Source organism: Ipomoea nil, unplaced genomic scaffold (assembly GCF_001879475.1).
Source record: "Ipomoea nil cultivar Tokyo-kokei standard unplaced genomic scaffold, Asagao_1.1 scaffold0143, whole genome shotgun sequence".
In the NCBI taxonomy this organism is placed as follows: Eukaryota; Viridiplantae; Streptophyta; class Magnoliopsida; order Solanales; family Convolvulaceae; genus Ipomoea; species Ipomoea nil.
In genome coordinates this window covers 1,067,769-1,091,348 of record NW_017616571.1, presented here as the reverse complement: position 1 = coordinate 1,091,348, position 23,580 = coordinate 1,067,769, and the positions used below count along the sequence as shown (strand labels likewise).

Below are 23,580 nucleotides of genomic sequence, written 5' to 3'. Positions count from 1 at the left end.
GATGGTTGGTCAGAATGCTTAGGTTTTGTGACAAAAAAGTCCAATTTTGGTATAAGGCTGTCAACATAAGAAAACCTACAGTTTTAAGGATAAATAGTGATGCTGATTCCTAGGATTGATTACTGAAATTCCAGTGAACAAAGAGGTGTACATATATGTAGAACATTTGCATGAAAATCAATGGGAAGATGATGTAGAAATCTCTAGGAACTAGGAGATGATGTGTTATTGCATGATGAAGAAGTTAGTATGGAAAGTGATGAAGTTGAAGCAGGTGATGAAGTTGAATTACATGATGAAGGACAACCTGATATTGCAAACAATCTTAGGGACACTGCTACTAGTTCAAAACAGAATGTGGTTGAGGATTTTGTGGAGATTGAATGTGAATTTTCTGAACAAGTACTAAGGAGTTTGTGTGATTCAGATTCAGAGGGGCAAGTTCATGGTCCATTAAATGTGTTTGAAGAGAGAAATTTAAAAAAGGAAGGGTTTAAATTTCTGCTTGGAATGGTGTTTAATTCTGCTAAAGAATTCAAGTGGGCAGTTCAATACCATGAAAGTCTGAGGCAGAAAGATGTTATGTTTAAGAAGAATGAGGGGAGAAGAGTTAGGGTAGTGTGTAGACACCAACATGTCTGCAACTGGTATATTTTTGGTTCAAAAAGCAATCCAGGTTCTCCATTTACTATCAAGACTTACAATTCTGTTGACACATGTGGGAATCAAGATGAAAACAAGGTTGTAACTTCTGGTTTTTTAGCAAAATTCTTCAAGGAAGATTTCAGAGTGAATACAGAATGGGGTAGAGGACCATTTCAGGAGCATGTGAAGTCTAAATTCAACTGCCAGCTAACTAGAAACCAAGCATATTTGGCAAAAAAGAAAGCTTTAAAGCAAATAGATGGACAAGACTTAGAACAATTCAAGTTACTGAATGACTATTGTGAAGAACTAAGAAGAAGCAACCCTGGAAGCACTGTCAAAATGAAATTAGACACTGAATTTAGTGTGAATGGAAGGCCTAGATTTGTTAGGATGTACATTTGCTTTGCAGCTTGCAAGGAAGGGTTTGTTAGGGGGTGTAGACCCATTATTGGGGTTGATGGCTGCCACCTAAAGGGTCCTAAAAAAGGAGGGCAACTACTGAGTGCTATAGCTTTAGATGGTAAATCCAAAAACCATGACCATGTCTCCTTCAACTCACCCTCAACAATAGATGGTGATAATAGCCTTTTTCCAGTAGCATTTGCTATTGTTGAGGGTGAGTTGAAGGAGACATGGTCATGGTTTTTGGATTTATTGGACAGTGACTTAAACATCTCAAATAATCCTGGTGCTTGGACAATCATTTCTGATAAACAGAAGGGCTTAATACCTGCTGTGGAGGAACTATTTCCAGGGCTTGAACATAGGTTTTGTGCTAGGCATCTACATGCCAATTTTATGAAGGATGGGTTTACAGGTCATACCCTCAAAATGCACTTCTGGGCAGTTTGTAAGGCTACTACTGAGGCAGATTTTCATGCAAAGATGGAGGAGCTAAAGTTGGAGAATCCTAAGGCTTTTGAATGGTTAAGTGCAAGGGATCCGAAACACTACTCTAGGGCATTTTTCAGCACATTCCCAAAGTCAGATTTGCTACTTAATAATCTTTGTGAATCTTGGAACAGTTGCATTCTAAATTTCAGGGATAAGCCAATACAAACAATGGTTGAGAAGATAAGGTTATATTTGATGATTAAGATGCAAAAGAATAGGGACAAAATGAGTTGTCATCCCTTCAAGGTCTGTCCAAAAATTCAGAAAATCCTAGAAGAAGGAAAAGACAGATGTTGTAGATTCAATGCATATAAATCTGTTGGTGATATTTACCAAGTTGATGATGACAATTTCAAGCCTTTCAAGATTGATCTAGGTGCTAGGCAGTGTAGTTGCAGGAGATGGGACCTCACTGGCATACCTTGTACACATGCCATTGTAGCTATAAGGAAAAAGGGTGATATTCCAGAAGATTATGTCCATCAATGTTATACAGTGGAGCAGTACATGAGAGCATATGGCCCTGCAATATTGCCTATCCGAGCCCCAGAATTATGGCACAAAACTAGTGAACCACCCCCAATCCCACCAAAGAAGAAGAGAAAGATAGATCCAATTGTGGAAAAGCCAGATCAAACAAAATCTACTAAACAAGGTGAAGTTAAAAAGTGTAGGTTGTGTGACATGAGAGGTCATAATAGGACTACTTGCAAGACAAAAGGCAAACAGGTAAGTGGATGTCTGGTTATTGTTAACTGGTTTGTGTGGCATGATGGTTTTGTTAACTTGTTTTATTAATGGCAGGTACAAGAACCAGTGGTAGATGAAGTAAATGAAGAGCTGCAGGAACCTGAACATCATTTCCATCAAGAGGAATGCCATGATGTGGTGGTTGAGACACAAGTCCCAGATTTTGTGCTAAATGAAATGGTAAGTAAACTTTAACACTTGGCAGTGCATATAATTTGTTATTTATAATTTTTTGTGCCCATATTTTCAGGAAGCAATGACATCCCAACCATCACAAGCCATTGAAGGAAAAAATGTGATCCCAAGCATGTCGAACTTTATCTCTTCACACATATCATCTCAAGCTGTAGATCATGGGATTACCACTAGAAGGAAGAAATATGTAACTGTTGGAGGACTTAAAGGCATGAAGAAAAAGTGATCTTTCTGTGTAGGTTGGGAAACTATTTTGTAGGAGTATTTTGTAAGCTTAAATGTAATTGTGAATTGGTGAACTTGGTGTAAGTTTGCAAACTTTTTTGTAAGATGGTGAATTGGTGAATTGGTTAATGCCATGTAGTAAGTTGATAAGATGGTGACCATGTAGTAATACTACTTTGTAACATTCAAGAATTGGTTCTGTTAATGCCAATATTGGAGCAGTTTATGTGAATTGGTTATGTTAATTAGTTATGTGAACTGTCTTGATTGGAGCAGTTTTTGTGGAGCAGGTTTTGTGTAAGTTGGTTATGTGAATTAGTTAATGCCAATATTGGAGCAGGTTTTGTGTAAGTTGTCTTGATTATATACACACACTGTCAAAATGAATCTAACCATCCACTGCCAAAATGAAGCTAACCATCCACTGTCAAAAGGAAGATAACCATCCACTTATCATTAACCATCACAAGCCAATTCATTACACCATCCACTGGAAAACAAACTACACAATTGGACTCCCAAATCATATTACAGTACTACTTAAGCTGCAATAACCCTACATTTGCTACATCAGATTTCATCCATGTATTCATAACAAACAGTGCAAATACAAAACCAATTCCAAATCCATACAAAAACTTAAAATTGGACTCCCAAATCTTCTTATTAAATTCATGATCCTTTTTCTCAATTGTCAAGTGCAGCTTGTCAATTTCCTTCTCATACTTGTCTGCCCTCTTCAACAATCCTCTAATGACATTTGCTACACGATCGGAGACATCATAGTCCATCCATTCAAAATACCTGCAACTCTCATTTCCCTGAGCAGAGCAGAACTCACACTGTCAAATATTCCCAAAATTTACAAAATTTAACACTTACTCCGTATCTTGGACATGCCCTAAATCTCTTCCCTGGGTTAGCATAACTCCATGACATCTTCATTGGAGCCAAATATCCGCACCTACATCGCACATCCGCCATGAATTCCGTTGAAGAACTGTTGTTGCAAGACATTATGTTTCTTATTCGTTGCTTGGAGTCTTCAATCTCTTCAAATCTGCTCTCTGTTCAATCTCTTCAAATCTGCTCTCTGTTCAATCTCTTCAAACCTGCTCTCTGTTCAATCTCTTGTATCGTTGAAGAAGAAGAAGACTAAACCAATTAAATAGGGCAAAAAGAATAGGACCAAAATGTGAAATGACAAACTTACCCATGCCAAATCGGAGCATTCGCCGGATTCTCAACGGGGAACGGTCGGAGGGGGCAAATCGACTAAAAACAGTTATTTCCAGGGACTAAATCGATGATTTAGCGATTAAGGAACTACATTGATATTTCGCTAACAATTGAGGGACCAAATCGTTGATTTTCCCTACTTTAGAGTGGATGTAAATAGATATGATGTACTTGCAATCTAGTGTTTTTGCATATTTAGTTTTAGGTTTATGAACATGTAGAACAAATATTATGAACATAGTACATGATAATGTTATTAAACATGATGCACTAGTAGGGGCTGTTAATGACATAGTTTTGAGCTAGGGTCCACGATATAATTTACGATTTTGTATAACTTATTTTAAACCTTAATTATAACTTATTTGAGATCTTGCAAAAAAAAAAAAAGAATTAGTACCTAGATTAAAATTCAATACATCAAATAAATACACGCCCAAAAATAATAATTTTGTACATTTTAATTGTTTGTCTGATCACATATTTTTTTGACGAGTCAACTAGAATCACATACTAATTCCATTTGTGCTGAGTAAAAGTAGAAAGAGTGACAAAATATTTTTTTTAATAATGTTTATAGTAACAAATTATATTGACCATTTTTACACCAATTTTACGTTATCTAATATAATTTATTACAAATTATATCAATATACAGAATTTGTAACATACACAAAAAAAATGAAAAGACCATTCCGCTATCCAAGTCAAAGTGTCAAACATACACAGTTGACAGTCCTACGTGGCTAGGCTGATTAAATCCCCTTTATTGCCTGAAATGGAACAACTCCTCTTGCACAATGTACAATCCCCCAAAATTTCCCTTTCAACCATTGAGATGTCGATAATTACGAACACGCCCCCTTAATTTGGCGAAACCGAAACCCTAAATCTAATTTTCTTCAATCCCCCGTCTCCTCCGGTCTTCTCCCCCAATCTCCATCTTCAAACACAGTCAAATTGTAGAGTCATCTCTTTCTCGCGGTGGATGATTTCAGTGGCCGAGCATGGCGGCAGAGAGTTCTTCATCGGCGCCTAGATCTGGTGCATCGCCCGATTCCTACATTGGCAGTCTGATTAGCTTGACGTCGAAGAGCGAGATCAGATACGAAGGTGTTCTGTACAACATCAACACCGATGAGTCCAGTATCGGCCTACGCAACGGTGAATTTCTCTCCCGAATTAAAATCATTTGATTCTTTAAATATTTGTTTTATTTTTTATTTTTTTTAGTATGATTAAATTTTGAAAATTTCCTGTGAGTTTGTTTATATGCCTTTTCTGTGTTTTATTAACATCTAAACCTTTGTGCTTTGTTCCTTTCAGATAAAAAAAGTAAAAAGTTATTTAGCGATTTTTTTTTGTTGTTGGAAGAAATGGAAGGAATCCTAAGAAATTTATGCAATGGGTTTGTTATTTGTAAACATTTACTTGACTGTGTCAGAACAAATGTTCGTTAAGTTTATCACTGTGTAAACCTATCCAATAGTAGGAGGTAATTGGCACTTCATGGAGTAGATACTGGTGTTTACTGTTGTTGCCTCCATCTGCTATAAGCATATACCATTGGAGCTTGACCTTTGGTTACCTTGTTTTGGTTGTCAAATTGTTAGTCCTTTTCCTATACCTAACATTCGGATGATAGATTAGTTCTGTGCTGCTGCACCTGAAAATCTTGATAATATAGTCTGAGACTGCATTATGTTCATATTATTTTAAAGTCTTAAGCAATGTGGGAATGATGCCATATAGATTATAGGTGCACATATTGCATGCCCATACAAATTGCTGATTTTTTTTCTATCTAATCAGGAATAGTATATTATGATTGAACAACAGAATGATTATTGTTGTGGGCTGAGTCTTCATTCACAATATTTTCAAAAATTAAATTGTGTTAGTATTCGTATAAGCTCATTGTTGTGCTCATTTTGTCATGACAGTTAGATCATTTGGAACAGAAGGGAGGAAAAAAGATGGTCCTCAAGTTCTTGCAAGTGACAAAGTTTATGAATATATACTATTTCGGGGAAGTGATATCAAGGTGGCCTTCTTGTTTGATTTCAATATTTAGAGTGTTATGCTGCTTTTACTTGTCTTGACTGCACTGATATGCTTTTGTTGATTTGATGCATTCATGCCTAAATGGGTGGGACTTGGGGGGGGGGGGGTGTTAAACTTTTGATCTTCATTTAAACAATGTGTTTGAGATAGGAAGCAATGATTGATAGAAAATATTCGCATTACCAATTTTCCTTGGGCTTGGAGTTGAAAATATAAAACCCCAAGCAAGGCTGCAATGGTGTGTCATTATTTCTTCAGTGATCTAATCTCTGTTTTCTTTCCTTTTTACTGAACTCTGAAGTGACCAAATTGGCTCCTATTTGTCATAAGTTAATAAAATGTTATCCACTGCATTCAACATTCTTAGCAAGACATGGTTTGGGTGGGGAGTTGCTTATGCTGAGAAGATGTTATGACATGAATTTTAGATGTGTAAAAAAGGAGTTAAACCAGCTCCAACTGTGGATTGGATACTGTTTGCTTGTATCTGTTTGCTCAGTCAATAGTCATTACACAGGAATTTTAAATTTATTGCTAGTGTTGTTTATTTTGAGTTTATAATTGCCTTGGTGTTTATCATTATTATTTTTGTATCAAAAGCTGAACTCAACTAAAGCTTGAAAAGTACTCTTTTGCAGGATTTACAAGTGAAGGCTTCTCCGCCTGTTCAGAGTACACCGCAAATAAACAATGATCCAGCTATTATTCAGGCAAGTAATGATAAAGATCTAATATATTTAATTAGGTCTGTTCTAACAGAATTCATTTTCTTTCTGCAGTCTCATTATCCTCGTCCACCTACCACATCTTCAAGCTTGCTTCCAGTTTCCAGTGCTCCGGTGGTGGATCCTAATTCTCATTCATCACAACTGGGACATCCTGGACCAGCATCTCAAGGTGCTCTACCTTTGTATCAACCTGGAGGGAATTTAGGCTCTTGGGGGCCATCACATCCACCCCAAAATGCAAGTGGTAGTGGACTTGCTATGCCAATGTATTGGCCGGGGTTTTATGGTACCCCAAATGGACTACCCCAAATGCCCCAACAGTCACTGCTTCGACCCCCACCTGGACTGTCGATGCCTCCTTCCATGCCACAGATGCAGTATTCTCCTTTCAACTCATCTATGCCAACTGGAGGATTGAGTCTACCAGGGTCAAACTTGCCTGAATACCCTCCTCCATTGATTCCAAACACTGCTAGTCTAACCTCATCTTCTTTACCTGCTTCATCTTTGCCCTCTAGTGCGCAGCCACCTCAACCTACACCGGCCTTGCCTTCAAGTGCCCTACCTCTCCAACCTGCACCAGCCTTGCTTTCAAATGTGCTGCCCCTCCAACCTGCTCCAGCTTTGCCTTCAAGTGTCCTGCCGCTGCAACATTTGGCACCTAGTTCTGAAACAGTATCCAGTAATTTGTCAAACAAGACTTCACTGACTGCTGTCTCCACGGCAACATTTAGTTCCACTTTGCCAGCATTACCTCCTACTACAAACCCTGGTGCTACTACTGTTGCACCTCATATCACTAATATACCCAATCCTTTACCAGGTCCGTCTCAATCTAAAATTGCTGTTGGAGCATTGAATACTGGTCCTGTGGAGACATCCACACCATCATTATTAACTCCAGGGCATCTACTGCAATCTGGACCTGCTACTGTCTTACCAACTCAATCAGTACAGACAGTTCAAAAGGATGTTGAGGTGGTTCAAGTGTCACCATCACAATCATCAGAACCATCAGCGGCTGTTAAATCAGAAACTCAGCCACCAATATTGCCAACACCTCAACAAACTCATGCACAAAGGGTATTCCTCCAAAATATTTTATTTTATGTATAGTTTTGCTTTATTTATGCATTTTTTAAAAATTTATAACATGACTCAAACCCTGGTTGTCAAGAGCCTTTTAGAACTATTATTAACTTTGCAATGTCAAATGTCTTGTTATACTTTATGCCGTAAATTTGTCGTTGCAGTCTGCTTTAAAGGTGAGTCATTTTGTGTTCTTAACATTTTCCATTATGATCAGAAACAGTCTTTAAAACTTGTGATAATTTAATACAGGCATACTTGTTGCTTTCAGTCCGTTTAATTTGTATGCAAAAGGAACTAATCTTTATGTTTTCCTGTTTTATCCCCAGCCAAATGGAGCTCCATTTCAGATGCGCCACAACAACTACAGAGGGCGTGGAGGAAGAGGAACTGGGGTAATTATATTGTCTCTATCAAAGCTATGAATCTTATAGCAAATAGTAATGTGAAGTGATGCCTCCCTATGTCTTATTCTTTTGGTTGCAAGTGGGCCATTTTTGTTAATCTCAATTATGGAGATCATTGTATGTCTTTTATGATCAGTTATATTCCTCTTCTTTTCTGTATAGATTTCAAGACCAGTGACAAATTTTACGGAGGAGTTTGATTTTATGGCAATGAATGAGAAATTTAACAAAGATGAAGTTTGGGGTCATCTTGGCAAGAGTTCTAAATCTGATTCAAGGGACAATGAAGGGAATGTAAATGGCAATGATGAAAATAATTATCACGAAGAAGAAGATGCTGGCCATCCTAGGGTTGACGTCAAGGTGGTCACTTCTTCCATCGTGTTATCTCATTTCTAACTGGCACTTTTGTCTTTGTTGCTAGTGCCCTACGTCACTGTCAAAATATCTTAACCGAACTATTGGTTTGCAGCCTGTTTATAACAAGGATGACTTTTTTGATTCCTTGTCTTCTAATGCATTGGATAATCAATCAAATCAAGTAAGGCCAAGGTTTTCTGAGCAGAGGAAGATTGATGCCGAGGTACATGCAGCAGTGCATTTATCTACAGCTTTTCTGACTTTTTAATAACGAGGTTAATATAATTTCTAACTTTTCAGACATTTGGAGGAGAGTACACAAGATATAGGGGTGGTCGTGGCCGTGGCCCTTATCGTGGTGGCCGATCTCGAGGTTATTATGGAGGATATGGCGGAAGAGGATATGGCTATGGTGGTAGAGGCCGTGGTCGTGGGTCTTCCGACTAGAGTGCGTATATGTGGTATATTTGCATAAGTTTGTACGAGAGCAATGCTCGTGGTAAAAAGGTTTGGCTTAAAGCAATAGTTGTGTTCTTCTCCCATGAGGATTTGCAATGTTTAGAGTATTTCCATTGTTGTTTTTGCATTTTAGTTTTCTGTAATCTGAGGAATAAAACTAGGTTGTAGGGAGGATGGTCGGGATACGTGGTTCCGTATACAGTCCATATTTTCATTTCTCTACTTTCCCTCAATGAAGCTTTCATCAAGCGATTGGTCGTATATAGTCCTTCAGCCATCCGAACCTCTGATCAAGTCAATTGTGGCCAGTTTGGTTCATGGAATAGGCTGCGAATGGCATAGCATTTCCGGTAATAGGCCTATTCCTTTGTTTGGTAACCATTTCTATTACTAGGAATATTTGCCTATTACCTCAAATAAGGTAATAGCTATTACTAGGGCCCCCTGAACGCTCAGGAATGGATTTTAGAATCTATTTTTTTTTTTATCCCTTTTTTTTACCTTATTTTTTTTATCTTATATATAAATTTATCCTATTTCACCACTGTCGTCGCCACCACCACCATCACCGTTGCTGCCGCCGCCGCAACCATCACCATCGCCGTCGCCACCACCACCATTGCCGACGCCACTACCACAATCGTCGCCGCCGCCACCACTGCCGCCACCACCACTATCACCCCAGCACCACTACTGCCACCACCACTATCACCACCACTATTGCCACCACCACCATCACCATTGCCACTGTCGCCGCCACCACCACCACCGCCACTACCACCACCACCGAGCAGCACCACTGCCACAATCGTCGGGCCGCCCCCACCACCACTGCCACAACCGTCACCGTCAACCGTCATCGTCACCACCACCATCGTCGCCCCCACCCCAGCACCACCACCACCACCACTACCACCCCAGCACCACCACTGCCACCACCATCACCACCACCGCCACCACCACCATCACCACCACCGCCACCATCACATATTTTTATAAGGGTATTTATGTCTTTTAAAACATATTTCATTTCTATTCCTTAAATCAACCAAACACTGTAATATAATTCCTAAAGTCTATTCTTTTCGCGAACCAAACAATAGAATACAATTCATATTCTATTCCTTGCCTATTCCATTCCTTGTGGAATAACATTCCTTTTACCTCAAAATTCATTCCGTGAACCAAACGTGTTGTTAGATATCCAGATTAATATCAAGTATTTATTATGTTCAACAATTTAATATCAATTTGTGAAAAAAATTCTATTCTGCAAAGGATCATAACAAGATAACTTAGTTATTGGCTTGGTTGATGGCTTGGTTGACAAGCTTCTCCGAGAGTTGATAAGTTATAAGGTAATTGTAGAATTTGTTTATGAGGGTTGTCATGCTCACTTTTCATATTTGAGTTATAGGGTAATTGTAGAATTCCTCATTGAGTGTTGGTCATGCTCACTTTTCCTCTTTTAAGTTATCATTAGCGTTGCACTTTTCGTCCTTGAGTTATACTAAAATTGCAAATTTCGTCTCTAATCACTACTACAAAAATGGTATACTACGTCACTTAATAGATAGAGGTTTTTTAGTAACCACCGTCTAATATATTTTGTTATACTATGTCACTTAATAGACGATCGTTTTGTAAATAACCGTCATATATACCTTAATTAAATTTTTTTTGTCACTTAATAGACGGGTGATTTTTTAAATAACCGACATCTAATATATTGTGTTATACTACGCCACTTAATAGACGACAATTATTTAAATAACCGCCATATATAGTTGACAAACACGGCGGTTGTTTAACCGCCGTATATAGTTAACATACACGGCGGTTTTGAAAACCGCCGTAGAAAGTGTATATTTACAACGACAGTCAATTACACACGCGACACTTCGAAAATCGCCTTGTATGTGTAAAAAAAAATCGTCATAGTAGCTATGTTCTGTAGTAGTGAATGTTTTTATTATTAAAGGGACGAAAAATGCAATGTCAATGATAATTTAGGGACGAAAAGTGAGTATGACCAACACTTACGAATCCTACAATTACCTTATAACTCAGGGACGAATAGTGCAACGCCAATGAAGACTTAGGGACGAAAAGTGAACGTGACCAACACTCATGGACGAATTCTACAATTACCCTATAACTTAGGGACGAAAAGTGCAATTTTCCCTTAACAATTTGACCAATTTGGTGTCAGATTTTTCTTTCATTCAAATTCTATCTAATTTGACTTGCTAAGTTGTACAAAGAGTAAATACCAGTGGTCTTTACTTTGGTGGCACTGCCACTTTTAGTCCTCTACTTTTAAATCAATCACTTCCAGTCCTCATACTTTTTGTTTCTAACCATCTATGGTCTTTCCGCTACACTTGGCCGTCTAATGCCGTTTTCTCAAGGGAAATTCGGTCCTTTCATAATAAATGTATTAAGTATTTTTTTAACGGCATTAGACGACCCCTTTCTTCAAGTGTAACGGAAGGACCATAGATGGTTAGAAACAAAAAGTAAGAGGACTAGAAGTGGTTGATTTAAAAGTTGAGGATTAAAAGTGACAGTGTCACCAAAGTCGGAGGACGTCCGCTAGTATTTACTCTTGTACAAATTATTTTAAGAATTATATATCAACATCACTTGTGTACCCCTTATCATTTTTTGAATGCTCAACTATTCGAATTTCACTCCTCACTCTCTGGTGCCACCCATATCAAGTTGTGTATTTTAATGTTCTTTCCAAGTTGTGTATTTTAATGTTCTTTCGTTGAAAATTATATAATTTGTCTTACCTATATAATTTGTGATTTATTTATGTGCAAAGAAAGTATGTATAATATAATTAGATATAATTATGATGGAGAATGGGACCCTCTAGGAGAATGTGCCCTAACTCTGGTTAGTACGCTTCTCACAGAGAAGGTGGTGAAGTTCAACTTTTTGAAGGAAATGATGGTAGGCCTCTATATGACGTTCGGGGAAAGGGATGATTGTAAAAAGAGATATCTACTAATATCTTTTTCAATTCTTTCATGAGAAGGATATATGTAGGGTCCTTGAAAATGGCCCCTGGTCATTTGAACAACACCTTCTTATTCTATACCAGTTGCAGGAAAACGAGTCCCCTTTCGACATCGATCTTACTAAGGCGGAATTCTGGATTCAGATTCACAAAATCTCAAGAAAGCTCACAAACTTGAAGATGGCGGAAATTATAGGGTCGCACCTAGAAGAGTTTGTGAAGGTGGATGTATCAAATTTCGATGGGTCCTAGAATGCTTTCATCAGGGATCAGGGTTCGCATTGATACCACGAAGCCTCTATGTAAAGGAATCAAAATAAAACCTACATCAGGGGAAGGTCTATGGCTAGAATGCAGATACGAGAGACTCCCACAGTTTTGTTTCATCTGTGGAATGATTGGGCATAGTGAAAGATTCTGCCCGAAGCAATTTGATACCACTGAGACTGAAATGCCTAAAGCTTACAACCCAGAGCTTAGAGCAACGGGTAGACGTCAGGAACCGCAAGGGAGCAGGTGGTTACTTTCCCAACCTCCGGGCAGGAGACCCACAACGGAGAATAAACCCACCGTCAACTTGCAAACGAAAAAGAATCAAGCGGGAGAACCTAGGTACGAGGAAGCCAGTGGGCAAAAGGAATGTGCATAGGGGCATTATTCGTTGGAAATTAATCAGACTGTTACATCCCAGTTGCAGTCCCAATGATCAGACAATGAGCGACCTTTCATTTAATTCTACATCAGATGCAGTTGTGTTGGTCCCAAAAGAGTTGTGGTAAAAGTCTAGAGGGGGGGGGGGGGGGGAGTGAATAGACTTTTAAACCGTTTTCGCAAAGTACAACAATTGCTAAGGCAACAGAGAAATCAAAACTCTTAACAAGATTGTTAGAGTCTGGTGCACAGTGGAAATAAATAAAGTAAGTGTGTGTAGAAATTGTGTCAAGTATATCTCGTGAGAAGCAAGCAAGAAGCAGTAAGTAAAGAAAGCAGTAAAGAACACAAGGCAATTATAGTGGTTCGGGGGTGGTGTAATCCTCCTACTCCATTTGCTCTTATCCTCCAAGAGCAATTCACTATATCCTCCACTACCTGGTTCCTAGATACAATGAATTCCGTGATCTAGTGCTTTGATCACAAAGCCCGCACTAATCACACCCAGTGCCACCAACACTGCTGCTTCGGATTTCACGACTCCGCGTTACTTTCCAGGATTTCACGACTCTGCGTTACTTTCCTTCCCCTTTCTACACTCCGGTAGAAGTACACTTCGGATTTCACGACTCCGCGTTACTTTCTCTTCTCTAAGACTTCACACTACTTGTGACAGTCTCCTTCCTACACTCAAGTAGGGATGCCACTTGTTTGTAAAAAAACAAGATTTTCTTGCTTCCAACTTCTGGGACTTTGTAAATGATCTTTAATGTGCTGCAAGTCTCTTGTGATGAAGATATAACACTCTTTGAATGATTTCTCTTGAAAGCTCTGTATCTCTGAGTGTTTTTCTTTCTTGAATATATCAAGTATAGTACTTGATATGTATGCTCTGTTTAGCTCTGTATTTTTGAACTCTGTAGATTTTGCTTTCTTAGCACTCTGAGTTCTTGTATATTTTCTCACTTGAAGATTTTCTTTCGTATGCTCTGTACTTATTGAAACTCTTGCTCTTTCGTGCTCTGCTTCAAGTCTTCAAATCTTCATCCTTTTATAGTTGTTTTGAAAATCTGCCCGTTGGAAAATGACGATACCAAATTTGAATTCTGGTATATTTTGTCAGATATCTTATCTTATCTTCTGGCAATGTGTCAGAAAGATATTCTAGCCGTTTGTAAAGCTCCAAGTTCACGATGGGTTCCCAAACTTCATATGGTGTTCTCACGTTTCTTGCGAGTATTTTGAGCTTTAGTTTCGGCTTCTCTAATCTTTTCTCTGTAGTGGTTCTCGTTTCTCTGGGATTTATATGCTTCAAAAATATTCTTCAATTTAATCACATACTAGTTAGACTAGTATTTTCTTTCTGAGATTTCTCAGATTTACTCTAGTTAGACTATTATTTTCTTTTTGGGAGTTTTCAGATTTACTCATACCTACTGTATTTGGCAAGTGAAACCTTCGCCCATTTTGAATTCCTTTGTGGGATTGAGATCTCTGCCCAATTTGAATTTCTCCTTGCAATTGTCACCCAATTTCAATTTGGTTGACTTTGACTTGTAATTGGCACTTTGACTTGTAATTGGCACTTTGACTTGTAATTGGCACAAACTTTTCCTCGTTCTAATTTGGTCTTCAATTGCTTCCCAATATGAATTACTTCTCCTGGTTTGACTTTGGTCTTCAATTGCTTCCCAATTTGAATTACTTCTCCTGGTTTGACTTGACTTTGACTATTTGGTCTTCAATTGCTTCCCAATTGAAACTGGACTTCAATTTTATTTTTCTAATTTGGTCTTCAATTGCTTCCCAATTTGAATTCTCCTGGTTTGACTTTGACTTGACTTTGACTATTCAATTGAAACTGGACTTCAATTGGTTACACACAATTGCATACCAACTTCATCAGGTCTTCCCAATTTGAATTACTTCTCCTGGTTTGACTTGACTTTGACTATTTGGTCTTCAATTGCTTCCCAATTGAAACTGGACTTCAATTTTATTTTTCTAATTTGGTCTTCAATTGCTTCCCAATTTGAATTACTTTTCTCCTGGTTTGACTTTGACTATTCAATTGAAACTGGACTTCAATTGGTTACTTCTCCTGGTTTGACTTGACTTTGACTATTTGGTCATCAATTGAAACTGGACTTCAATTTTATTTTTCTAATTTGGTCTTCAATTGCTTTTATCTGGACTTCAATTTTATTTTTCTAATTTGGTCTTCAATTGCTTTTATTTTTCTAATTTGGTCTTCAATTGCTTCCCAATTTGAATTCTCCTGGTTTGACTTTGACTATTCAATTGAAACTGGACTTCAATTGGTTACACACAATTGCATCCCAACTTCATCTGGTCTTCAATTTCTTGGTTTACCTTGCATCCCAACTTCATCCGGCTTAGGCTTAATTAATTTGGCACCTCAAATTTTACCTTGTAAAATTGTAGATGATGAGATTCAAACTTGAGCCATTGGGTATAATATATCAAACATCTTCTAACTCGTCTATACAGTCATTTGGTTACATCTCCAATCTTCTTTGATGTACTCATTTCTTTCCATAGATGCTTAATCTTCAAGTCAAATTCATGCAAACTTCAAATCTTGATCTTCTTCAAAGAAAATTCTTCTAGGAATTCTTTTTGAGTAAGGCATAGTGTGAAGTTTATATTATACATCTTCTTCTTCTATTTGTCATTTTCACCAGACAAATTCTTGATTTTAGGCTTGATATCTTCTTCCATTTTTCATACATCTTCCTCTTTTGTTTTTTTTTTTTTTTTCTTTTGCTTCTTAATAATTTCCTGATCGTGGTCTAAGACTCAACTAGACTTAAACAAAATAAAAATTGGGGGTTCTACAATTACAAATTTGGCATATCAAAGTCTATTACAATTTAAACCTAACAAGTTGGCAATGCTTCTCAAAGTCAATCCAATGTCACTAGGCTGAGCCAACTTACCCTGCATCAAAAAAGGCAAAAGAGTGATATTTAGGATTTTGGGCGCAGTTCTTATACGCTACCAGAGGAAAACATGATGATTGTTAAACTATCTGCTTCGGTGCCAAAAAAAACTTGTTGGAGGTGGGTCATGCTACTCAGACCCTCATAAATCAATGAAAATCCTTGTTTGGAACTGTCCTGGGCTAGGCAACCCCACGCCAGTTCATGTTTTAGTGGATTTAATCCACTCAAAGAAGCCTGACATTGTTATTTTAATTGAGACTTTTGTGGGCCAAAACAAATTGGAGCGCATTAGGAAGAGACTAGCTTTGAAGGGCTTTTAGCTATGGAGAACATAGGTCATAGTGGGGGTTTAGCGTGTTTTTGGAAGTATGGTCTGATGGTAACTATCAAAAGTTTTTCTTCTCACCACATCGACACTATAGTCACTCATAATGATAATGGAAAAATCTGGAGACTCATTGGTTTCTTTGGGGAACCTGAAAGAAATCAACGACACATTGGGTGGAATCTCCACAAACAACTCTCCACGCAAGACAACCTCCCGTGGGTTGTTGCTGGTGACTTTAATGACATCATGGATTCGCCTGAAAAGAAGGGTGGAAATCCTCATTGGCCAATGGAAGGCTTTTGTGAGGCTGTGGAGTTAAGTGGGTTATCGGATTTCAGTTTCAATGGCCACCAATTTACTTGGGAGAAGTCACGCTGCAAGCCGCAATGAATTCAAGCAAAATTAGATCGTATCCTTGTTTCTGACTCTTGGAGGGAAGAGTTTGGGGGTGCTAAAGCTTCCTCTTTAATTATGTCTAGAAGTGATCACCAGCCTCTGTTTATTGATCTTGAAGTGAATTCCACCATTTATCACCAACTAAGATTCAAGCACTAGTACAAAATTGAACATAGAAGATTGACCATAGACCACCATTATTGAAAGAATGGTTGCCTAATTTTAGCCCAAAAATTCGCGGTGGCAATTTTGTAAATAAATGATCAATAATCTACCACCATTATTAGTTGTAATGGTTGCCCATTGTATTTTTTATTTATTTAAAAAAAAATTGATTTATAATAGGCAACCATTTCTAATAGAAATGGTTGCCCTAATATTAACCCTAGTTCTACTACCTAGGTAATAAATCGATCGCATCTCAGATTTAAAATAATCTTCATCCACTTCGATCCACCGCACGACTGCACGACCGCTACTACCACCGCCATAGCCGGCGCCTCCGGCCCTGCTTCAGATACCGACGACCGCCGCTCCATCGAAGAAGAAGAAAGCTCCGACGTTTCTCTCTGTTTTGAGGGTAGCGGTATAGGTTCTGCCCTCGTAGGGAGAGTTTTCTGAAATTCGAAAGGGCCACCGTTTCAGATTCTACACCAGTTTCAAATCCTCTAGACCTAGCGTGAAGGCCGACGACAGCTTCAGCTTCGACCAACATTTCAAGAATGGCATGTTCTACATCAAGCGGCGGCTTCAGATCCTCGTCGCAGCGGCAGTGGCGGCGTTACTGCCCCAATCAGTACCTCCTTCTGGTGAGCATTCTTTTTTTTTTTTTTTTGTGAAGATTTACCTTGTTTTTGTTCATTTATGTACTTTTTTGAATGAAGATTTATTGAAAACCCTAGGGTTTAAAGTTGACGAGCAGATTAGCAGATTTTGTTTCTAGGTTTCAGTCAATTATTGTTGCATGAGTTGATGTTTTGATTTTGTTCTCAAATTTGATTGTATATGGGAGACATTTACCTATTATTATTTGTTATCTATCATCCTGAAGGGAAAAATTATAAAAATAGGAAAGGAAAAATGGAATGTTTGTGTAGACCTGTATCAGTTGTTAATAAGCAAAGAGTTATTTGTTGAGCCTGTATGTACAATTTAATTTTGGGAAAGAGAACCCACAACAACATGACACTCTGTTGTTACTAAAGATTTGCATTTTTTGTTTTTTACTCTGTATCTGTCATTTTTTTTTTGGGTGTCTATTTTCAGTAATGCATATCTGTTTTTATATATCTAGGAAAAAGCTGATCACCTACTATATCCCAATCCTGGATCAGGGCTGATTCATGAACATCTCCAATACTTCCACTTTCTTGGGACTGTTCTTGCAAATGAATTGTATGCTTTACTGAAGCTTTGTGCATTGGACTGCCTATATTCTGCTTTCCGAGTGTGCATCACCACTAGATGAGTCTCTTGAATGAGAAAACTATGAATTACACCCTAATTTCATCAGTGAATTGCAGTCCATTTACTTCACATAGAATGAGATTAATTTCTTGATAAATTTGTTACTTTTTGTGTAATATAATTAATTTCTTATAATTTGATTTATTTACTGTGTATAGAAAGAGAAAGGGAATTACTTTGTTTAGTGTATATACTTTGCTTACTATTTTTGTTTTGTTGTATTGTTGCTCATTTTTCCCCATTCACATTGCTCCTCAGGCATAACTATTTGAATGATTTACCTTCATTGGACCCGGAGCTCTACCGCCATCTAATTTTTCTAAAGGTGATCTCATTGCAACTGTTTCTTCATTCAAGTTTTTCCTAATACTACTATGGTCAAGTAATAGTGTTTAGCTGCTTTGAGCTAAATCTCTATCTTTTTGTTGAAGCTAACCAATTCATTTGTTAATACCTGCCATTTTATACTACAGAGTATGTTCGTTTTCTATTATTGGTAGCTTAATGTGGCTACTGATGTCTAGAAGCAATATACATAGTATATAATGTTTTGAATATATATTGTATGGTGTTGGGGCAAGTGATTCAATTTATTGATGTTCATAATGTTGTTGCCTATTAAATCACCAAAGTGTTGCATGATTTTGCAACTAATGTTTGAGTTTTACTGTTCTGAATCTGTGTTCTTCAGGATGTTTTTTTAGTTCTAGTTTATGCTTAAATAGTACTCGAAGTCAAATTTATGGCCTCAATCCTTGCCAGTTCCTTTGTCTTTCACTTTCTATGAGTTGCTGCATATCCATCACCATATATAGAAGTAACAACTAGAAAGCTTCCAGACAGATCTTCACTTTTTTTTTTTTTTTTTTTTTTTTTTTTTTTTTTTTAGGTTTTCCATTTTATTTTATCTTTTTAAGTTATATATTCATTCCTCCATTTTATTTGAATATTCCAATACCAGGAGATTATTGCAAAATGAGATTGAAATATTCAAATAAAATGAATAATGAGATTACTTACCTTTTAAGAAGTAATCTACTTTCATTGTCTTAATCTCTATATAATAGCTTTCTTATATTGTTTTTGTTCGTCCAGGCTGTGAAGTATACAACTTAGGATTCTATTTTCTCAGAAATTTTCTGAAATGTTTTTGAAGAGATTAATCATCTTTTTCTTTTAATTATAAGGTAAGAGGCACATCTCTTTGAAGTGGCATGCTTTATCTTTACTCCTTCCTTTAGATGAAAATGGAAAAAAAAAAAAAGGACTAAAATTTAAAGGTACTTTCCTAAAGTTGTAGACAGATGAGATAATTTGTAAAATATTCAAGTTTTGTATAGTTATTTTGCATTTGCTTATCAGTGGTTAGTGATATGGGTTCTGGCTTTACAGCATATATGCTTTCCATCTAGATTTAGTGCTCTGCCATCAAGATTCACTTGAGATTAAAAGAATTTCTGATTTAGTTATATTCTGCAAGAGTGTAAAACGATCTTTCTGGTATTACTTCCTCAGATTTATTAAAATTTGGGTTTGAATATGTAAGTTTGATACTTATTTTACTTCATAAGCTTCTGGATTTACAAGGTTATTCTCATTCCTTACCTGTACTATGCATTGTTATTGTAGATGTTTATCAATATTGTAGTTCTTGTTCTGTTTTGATGGATTTGATTGATTTGATTGTGATCTTTACTATTCTTGTTGACAAGATTTAATGGTTTAAGCAAGCTGATCGAAGTTTTTGTCTTTGCAGATTTTGTTGGTTACACTCCCTTTTGCGATCAATGGACTCGTTTCGATCGAAGAAACGTACCTAAATTGAAGTAGTATTTACCCATTTTTTGAGCGAGTGAAGAAGGGTTATTCCGCAACTACAAATGCAGGGCTCCCAGGGACCTCAATCGTCGTCTAGCAGTGTACAGAGGTTTTACCATCAGCCTCAGCAGTATTATGCCGCTTTCCATGTTTTGAACAACGATGTTTCGAATGAGAGTGGTAGTGTTGGGGAACACGGTATTGGAAATGGTAACAGCATTCGAGAAAGTATCAGGAAAGGTAAAAGCAAGCTTGGATGGTTCATTTGATTCTTACTTAGTTGTTGTGATTAATGTCTGTCTAGGTATTTGGTTATAATATTTCAAAGAGTTCATAACGTTAGGCGTTGCTTTAGTCGTGGTATGGTATATTAACAAATCCATTTTTGTGTTTGGATAGAAAATTCCACTGGTGATGGCTGCCCGACGACCTGGTGATGCTGAAACTGTGTATGCAGCAAACGAGAAAGCAGAACGGGAATTAAAATGGAAGTAAGTGTGTGGTTGGCGGATAAAATAATGAAAACCCATAATTGGGGCCTAGGCTAACATTTAATTTTCTTCAGGGCAAAATATGGCATTGATGAGATGTGCAGAGATCAGAAATGGAGGGAGCATCTATCTTTGAATAAAGAGTAGGAATTAACTGAGAAGAGGAATGCTTTGCATTTTTTTCTCTGCTAGTTGATGCTATAGTTCAATTCATTCATTGATTAGTAAAGTGACAAGCATAAATAAATATAGAATTGTAAATATGTAAAATTTCATTTATTGTTTTTTACTTTCATAATGGTTGTGTGAAGAATTTTACGGTGCAAAATAAATATAATTTTTAAATTATTTTAATTTTTTTTTATTTTTTAAAACAGTATCCGCGACCATTCTTTGTTGAAGAATGGTCGCGGAAAGTTGATAAAACAATACGCGACCATTTCTATCCAAGAATGGTCGCGTATTACATTTGAATAAAAAAAATAAAAAAACAATACGCGACCATTCTTTGTCAAGAATGGTCGCGTATTATCGACAATACGCTACCATTTCTAAATGGTCGCGGAAAGTCATGGACTTTACGTGAGCCTCTCATAGGCAACCATTGTACAATGGTTGTCTATTCTCTTTTACAATGGTAGCCTATCTGCAATTTTGTACTAGTGAAGTTTGAGAACCTCTAGTTAAAGGAAGCTTATTGCTGTTAAGTGGTCTTGGATAGATTGAAATCTTCCCAAGGCCTATAGCTTTCTAATAGGTTTGCCAGGTGTGAGAAGAAGGCGTGGAGGTAAGGAAGACTTCTTACAAAGAATTTCCATCAAAGGATTGACTATTGGCATAAGTGAATGGAGAGGCTAAAAGGACGAACACATGCTTAAGGCCGTGCTATGTTTAGAGAAGCCCAAGTCCAACACCTTAGGGCTATTGATCAACAGAATACCTACTGGTGCTAGATGGCAAAGGAACTATGGCTGAGTGAGGGTGATCAAAATACAATTTTTTTTTTCACATCGCAGTGCACCGCAGGAGGCAGACAAACCACATCAGGAGACTGAAGAATGAATCTGGAGATTGGGTTGAGAGATGTAATGATTTGAACAGTTTACCAATTACTTTTAGAATTTATTCCATTCTAATCAGGGGAACATAAATTTGGTTGTGGATTGTTTAGAAGGAAAAATCTCTAACATTCAGAACAGTGTGTTGGTTAGAAAGTTTGATAATGCAGAAGTGAAGAAAACCTTTTTTTATATGAAACCCGATAAATCCCTTGGTCTAGATGGGCTCACTCCCATTTTTTCCAACACTATTGGGATATTGTGGGTAGGGATGTGGTTCTTTTCTGTGAAAATTTTAGAATGTCTAAAACTCTCCCTAATGGTTGTAATAACACTCATATAGTTCTCATACCTAAAGTCTCCAAACCTGAGTCTATGTCTAATCTTAGTCCCATTGTTCTATGCAATGTTTTGTACAAAATTCATGCTAAGACTATAGCTAACAAAATAAAACCTTTGCTCAATTCCTTGATTTCGATTTCCCAATGTGCTTTTTGGGCCTAATCGTCCGATCACAGACAATCTTCTTTTGGCGTATGAATCCCATCATTATCTAAACAGAAAAATACAAAGTAAAAATGGGGTTGTGAATATGAAAATCGATATGACTAAGGCCTATGATAGAGTGAGTTGGGACCTAGTTGAGGGTGCACTTAGTAAACTGGGTTCAATATGGAGTTTGTTGATATGATAACATGTTGTGTTCGTTCGGTCCAATTCAAGATTATTCATGAAGGGCATGAGTTGGGTCCTACAATTCCTATGAGGGGTTTAAGGCAAGGTGACCCACTCTCCCCTTACTTCTTTATTTTGATGATGGAGTGTTTGAGTGCGATGATCAACAAGGAGGTATAGAACAATGAAATTCATGGGATAGCAATTGCAAAAGGAGCCCCGCAAATAAGCCACTTATTCTTTGCAGATGACTGTCTGTTATTATATAGGGGAAACTCTTATGAGGTTAACGTCATGAAAGCTATTCTCTTTGAGTTTTCTCTGGCATTTGGATAGAATATCAACTACAACAAGTCAGCACTTTTCTTTAGCAAAAATGTGGACAGATTATCCAGGGAGGTGGTATGTGACTATGTGAGGTCATGGGAATTTTTGAAGGTTCTCACACTAGGAAGGACTTGAGCCCTCCTTCTCTGATTGGAAAGGGGTGGGGGGATGAGATTTTGGGATTCGTAAAATAGAAGATCCTGGGACGTATTAGAAGTTGGAATAATAAATTCCTTTCTAAGGCCGAGTTCTTATAAAAAACATCCCCCATGCGATCCCTACCTATGCAATGGGTATTTTCTCGCTTCCATTAGGCTTGTGCAATAACATAGAAATTGCAATGAATAAATTTTGGTAGAAGGGGCAGATTGACAGGGGTAGGGGTATAAACTGGAAAAGGTGGCATGAATTGTGTAAACCAAAAATTTTCGGTGGCATGGTTTTTCATCTTTTCGCAAAATAAGGGAGTTCAACATTTCTCTTCTCGGGAAACAAGCGTGGCGGTTTATTCACTTCTTTGATTCTCTTGTATCTAGAGTTTTCACTGTAAAATATTTCAAGAATTCCTCTTTTCTTGAGGCTAAGTTGGGTGGAAGCCCCTCATTTATCTGGAGAAGCATTTTGGAGTCCCAATCAATCTTGAAGGCTAACTGACTAATTTTAGGTGGAGGGGGGGGGGGGGGGGGGGGGGAATGGACTGTCTATCAACATTTGGAAAGACCATTGGATCCCTATAAAAAATTCCCCTATGTTACAACACTTATACCACAGTATTTGGAAGATGCCAAAGTCTCATCTCTTATGAATATTCAACAGGAAAAATGGGATGAGGATATCATAAAGGACATCTTTGTGGAAGAGTACATGGATCACATCATGATTATTCCTTTGCCTTTGTGTAACATTGAAGATATGATGATTTGGAGTGCCGATGACAAATGTGTTTATTCAGTAAAAAGTTGCTACAGACTTCTCACCAATGCTCTGTCAGGGGGCGAAAAACTTAGCTGGACATCTATATGAAATCTCTCTATCCCCCAAAGATTAAAAATTTTATCTGGCAAACTTGTTCTAAGGTCTTCCCTAATACTGATAAGCTTCGTACTAAGAGGGTAGACTGTCCAGTTCAATGCAAGTAGAATAAACCCCCACCCCACCCCACCCCCCCCCCCGCAAGTTGAACGTTGATGCGGCAAATGATTTCAAGAATAGAACGACATGGATTGGTTGCATCATTTGAGACTCTAAGGGTAATTTTTTGGCTGCCCTGGAGAAGTAGTGGAAGGGCTCCTACCACCCCAAAACAACATAAGCAAT

The 23,580-nt window shown here is 37.6% G+C and overlaps 3 protein-coding genes across 3 annotated transcripts; all 3 read left to right on the top strand.

The window, feature by feature from the left end:
• The first annotated feature begins 249 nt into the window (after positions 1–249).
• On the top strand, positions 250–2,713 carry LOC109172155. Its single transcript, XM_019321307.1, has 3 exons — positions 250–2,271; positions 2,347–2,472; positions 2,543–2,713. The coding sequence occupies exons 1-3, from the start codon at positions 250–252 to the stop codon at positions 2,711–2,713; spliced, it is 2,319 nt and encodes a 772-aa protein (XP_019176852.1).
• Positions 2,714–4,792: 2,079 nt separating this feature from the next.
• On the top strand, positions 4,793–9,316 carry LOC109171654 (protein decapping 5-like). The gene is made up of 8 exons (XM_019320726.1): positions 4,793–5,115; positions 5,895–5,995; positions 6,654–6,725; positions 6,795–7,826; positions 8,162–8,227; positions 8,402–8,602; positions 8,712–8,822; positions 8,900–9,316. Exons 1-8 carry the CDS (start codon positions 4,959–4,961, stop codon positions 9,044–9,046), a joined length of 1,887 nt encoding a protein of 628 aa, XP_019176271.1. The 5' UTR covers positions 4,793–4,958; the 3' UTR covers positions 9,047–9,316.
• A 10,548-nt stretch (positions 9,317–19,864) lies between these two features.
• LOC109171647 (UDP-glucose 4-epimerase GEPI48-like) lies at positions 19,865–20,430 on the top strand. The gene is made up of 3 exons (XM_019320722.1): positions 19,865–19,952; positions 20,112–20,203; positions 20,278–20,430. Exons 1-3 carry the CDS (start codon positions 19,875–19,877, stop codon positions 20,348–20,350), a joined length of 243 nt encoding a protein of 80 aa, XP_019176267.1. The 5' UTR covers positions 19,865–19,874; the 3' UTR covers positions 20,351–20,430.
• Positions 20,431–23,580: the final 3,150 nt, after the last annotated feature.

What these genes read in the sequence shown, in the direction of transcription:
- LOC109172155 (XM_019321307.1), top strand. Translation starts at nt 250, where the DNA reads ATGGAAAGTGATGAAGTTGAAGCAGGTGATGAAGTTGAATTACATGAT. An exon ending in GCAAGACAAAAGGCAAACAG is followed by an intron (nt 2,272 to 2,346) that starts GTAAGTGGATGT and finishes TATTAATGGCAG; the next exon opens with GTACAAGAACCAGTGGTAGA. An exon ending in ATTTTGTGCTAAATGAAATG is followed by an intron (nt 2,473 to 2,542) that starts GTAAGTAAACTT and finishes CCATATTTTCAG; the next exon opens with GAAGCAATGACATCCCAACC.
- LOC109171654 (XM_019320726.1), top strand. Translation starts at nt 4,959, where the DNA reads ATGGCGGCAGAGAGTTCTTCATCGGCGCCTAGATCTGGTGCATCGCCC. An exon ending in ATGATCCAGCTATTATTCAG is followed by an intron (nt 6,726 to 6,794) that starts GCAAGTAATGAT and finishes TTCTTTCTGCAG; the next exon opens with TCTCATTATCCTCGTCCACC. An exon ending in AACAAACTCATGCACAAAGG is followed by an intron (nt 7,827 to 8,161) that starts GTATTCCTCCAA and finishes TTTTATCCCCAG; the next exon opens with CCAAATGGAGCTCCATTTCA.
- LOC109171647 (XM_019320722.1), top strand. Translation starts at nt 19,875, where the DNA reads ATGTTTCGAATGAGAGTGGTAGTGTTGGGGAACACGGTATTGGAAATG. An exon ending in TCGAGAAAGTATCAGGAAAG is followed by an intron (nt 19,953 to 20,111) that starts GTAAAAGCAAGC and finishes GTGTTTGGATAG; the next exon opens with AAAATTCCACTGGTGATGGC. An exon ending in GAACGGGAATTAAAATGGAA is followed by an intron (nt 20,204 to 20,277) that starts GTAAGTGTGTGG and finishes AATTTTCTTCAG; the next exon opens with GGCAAAATATGGCATTGATG.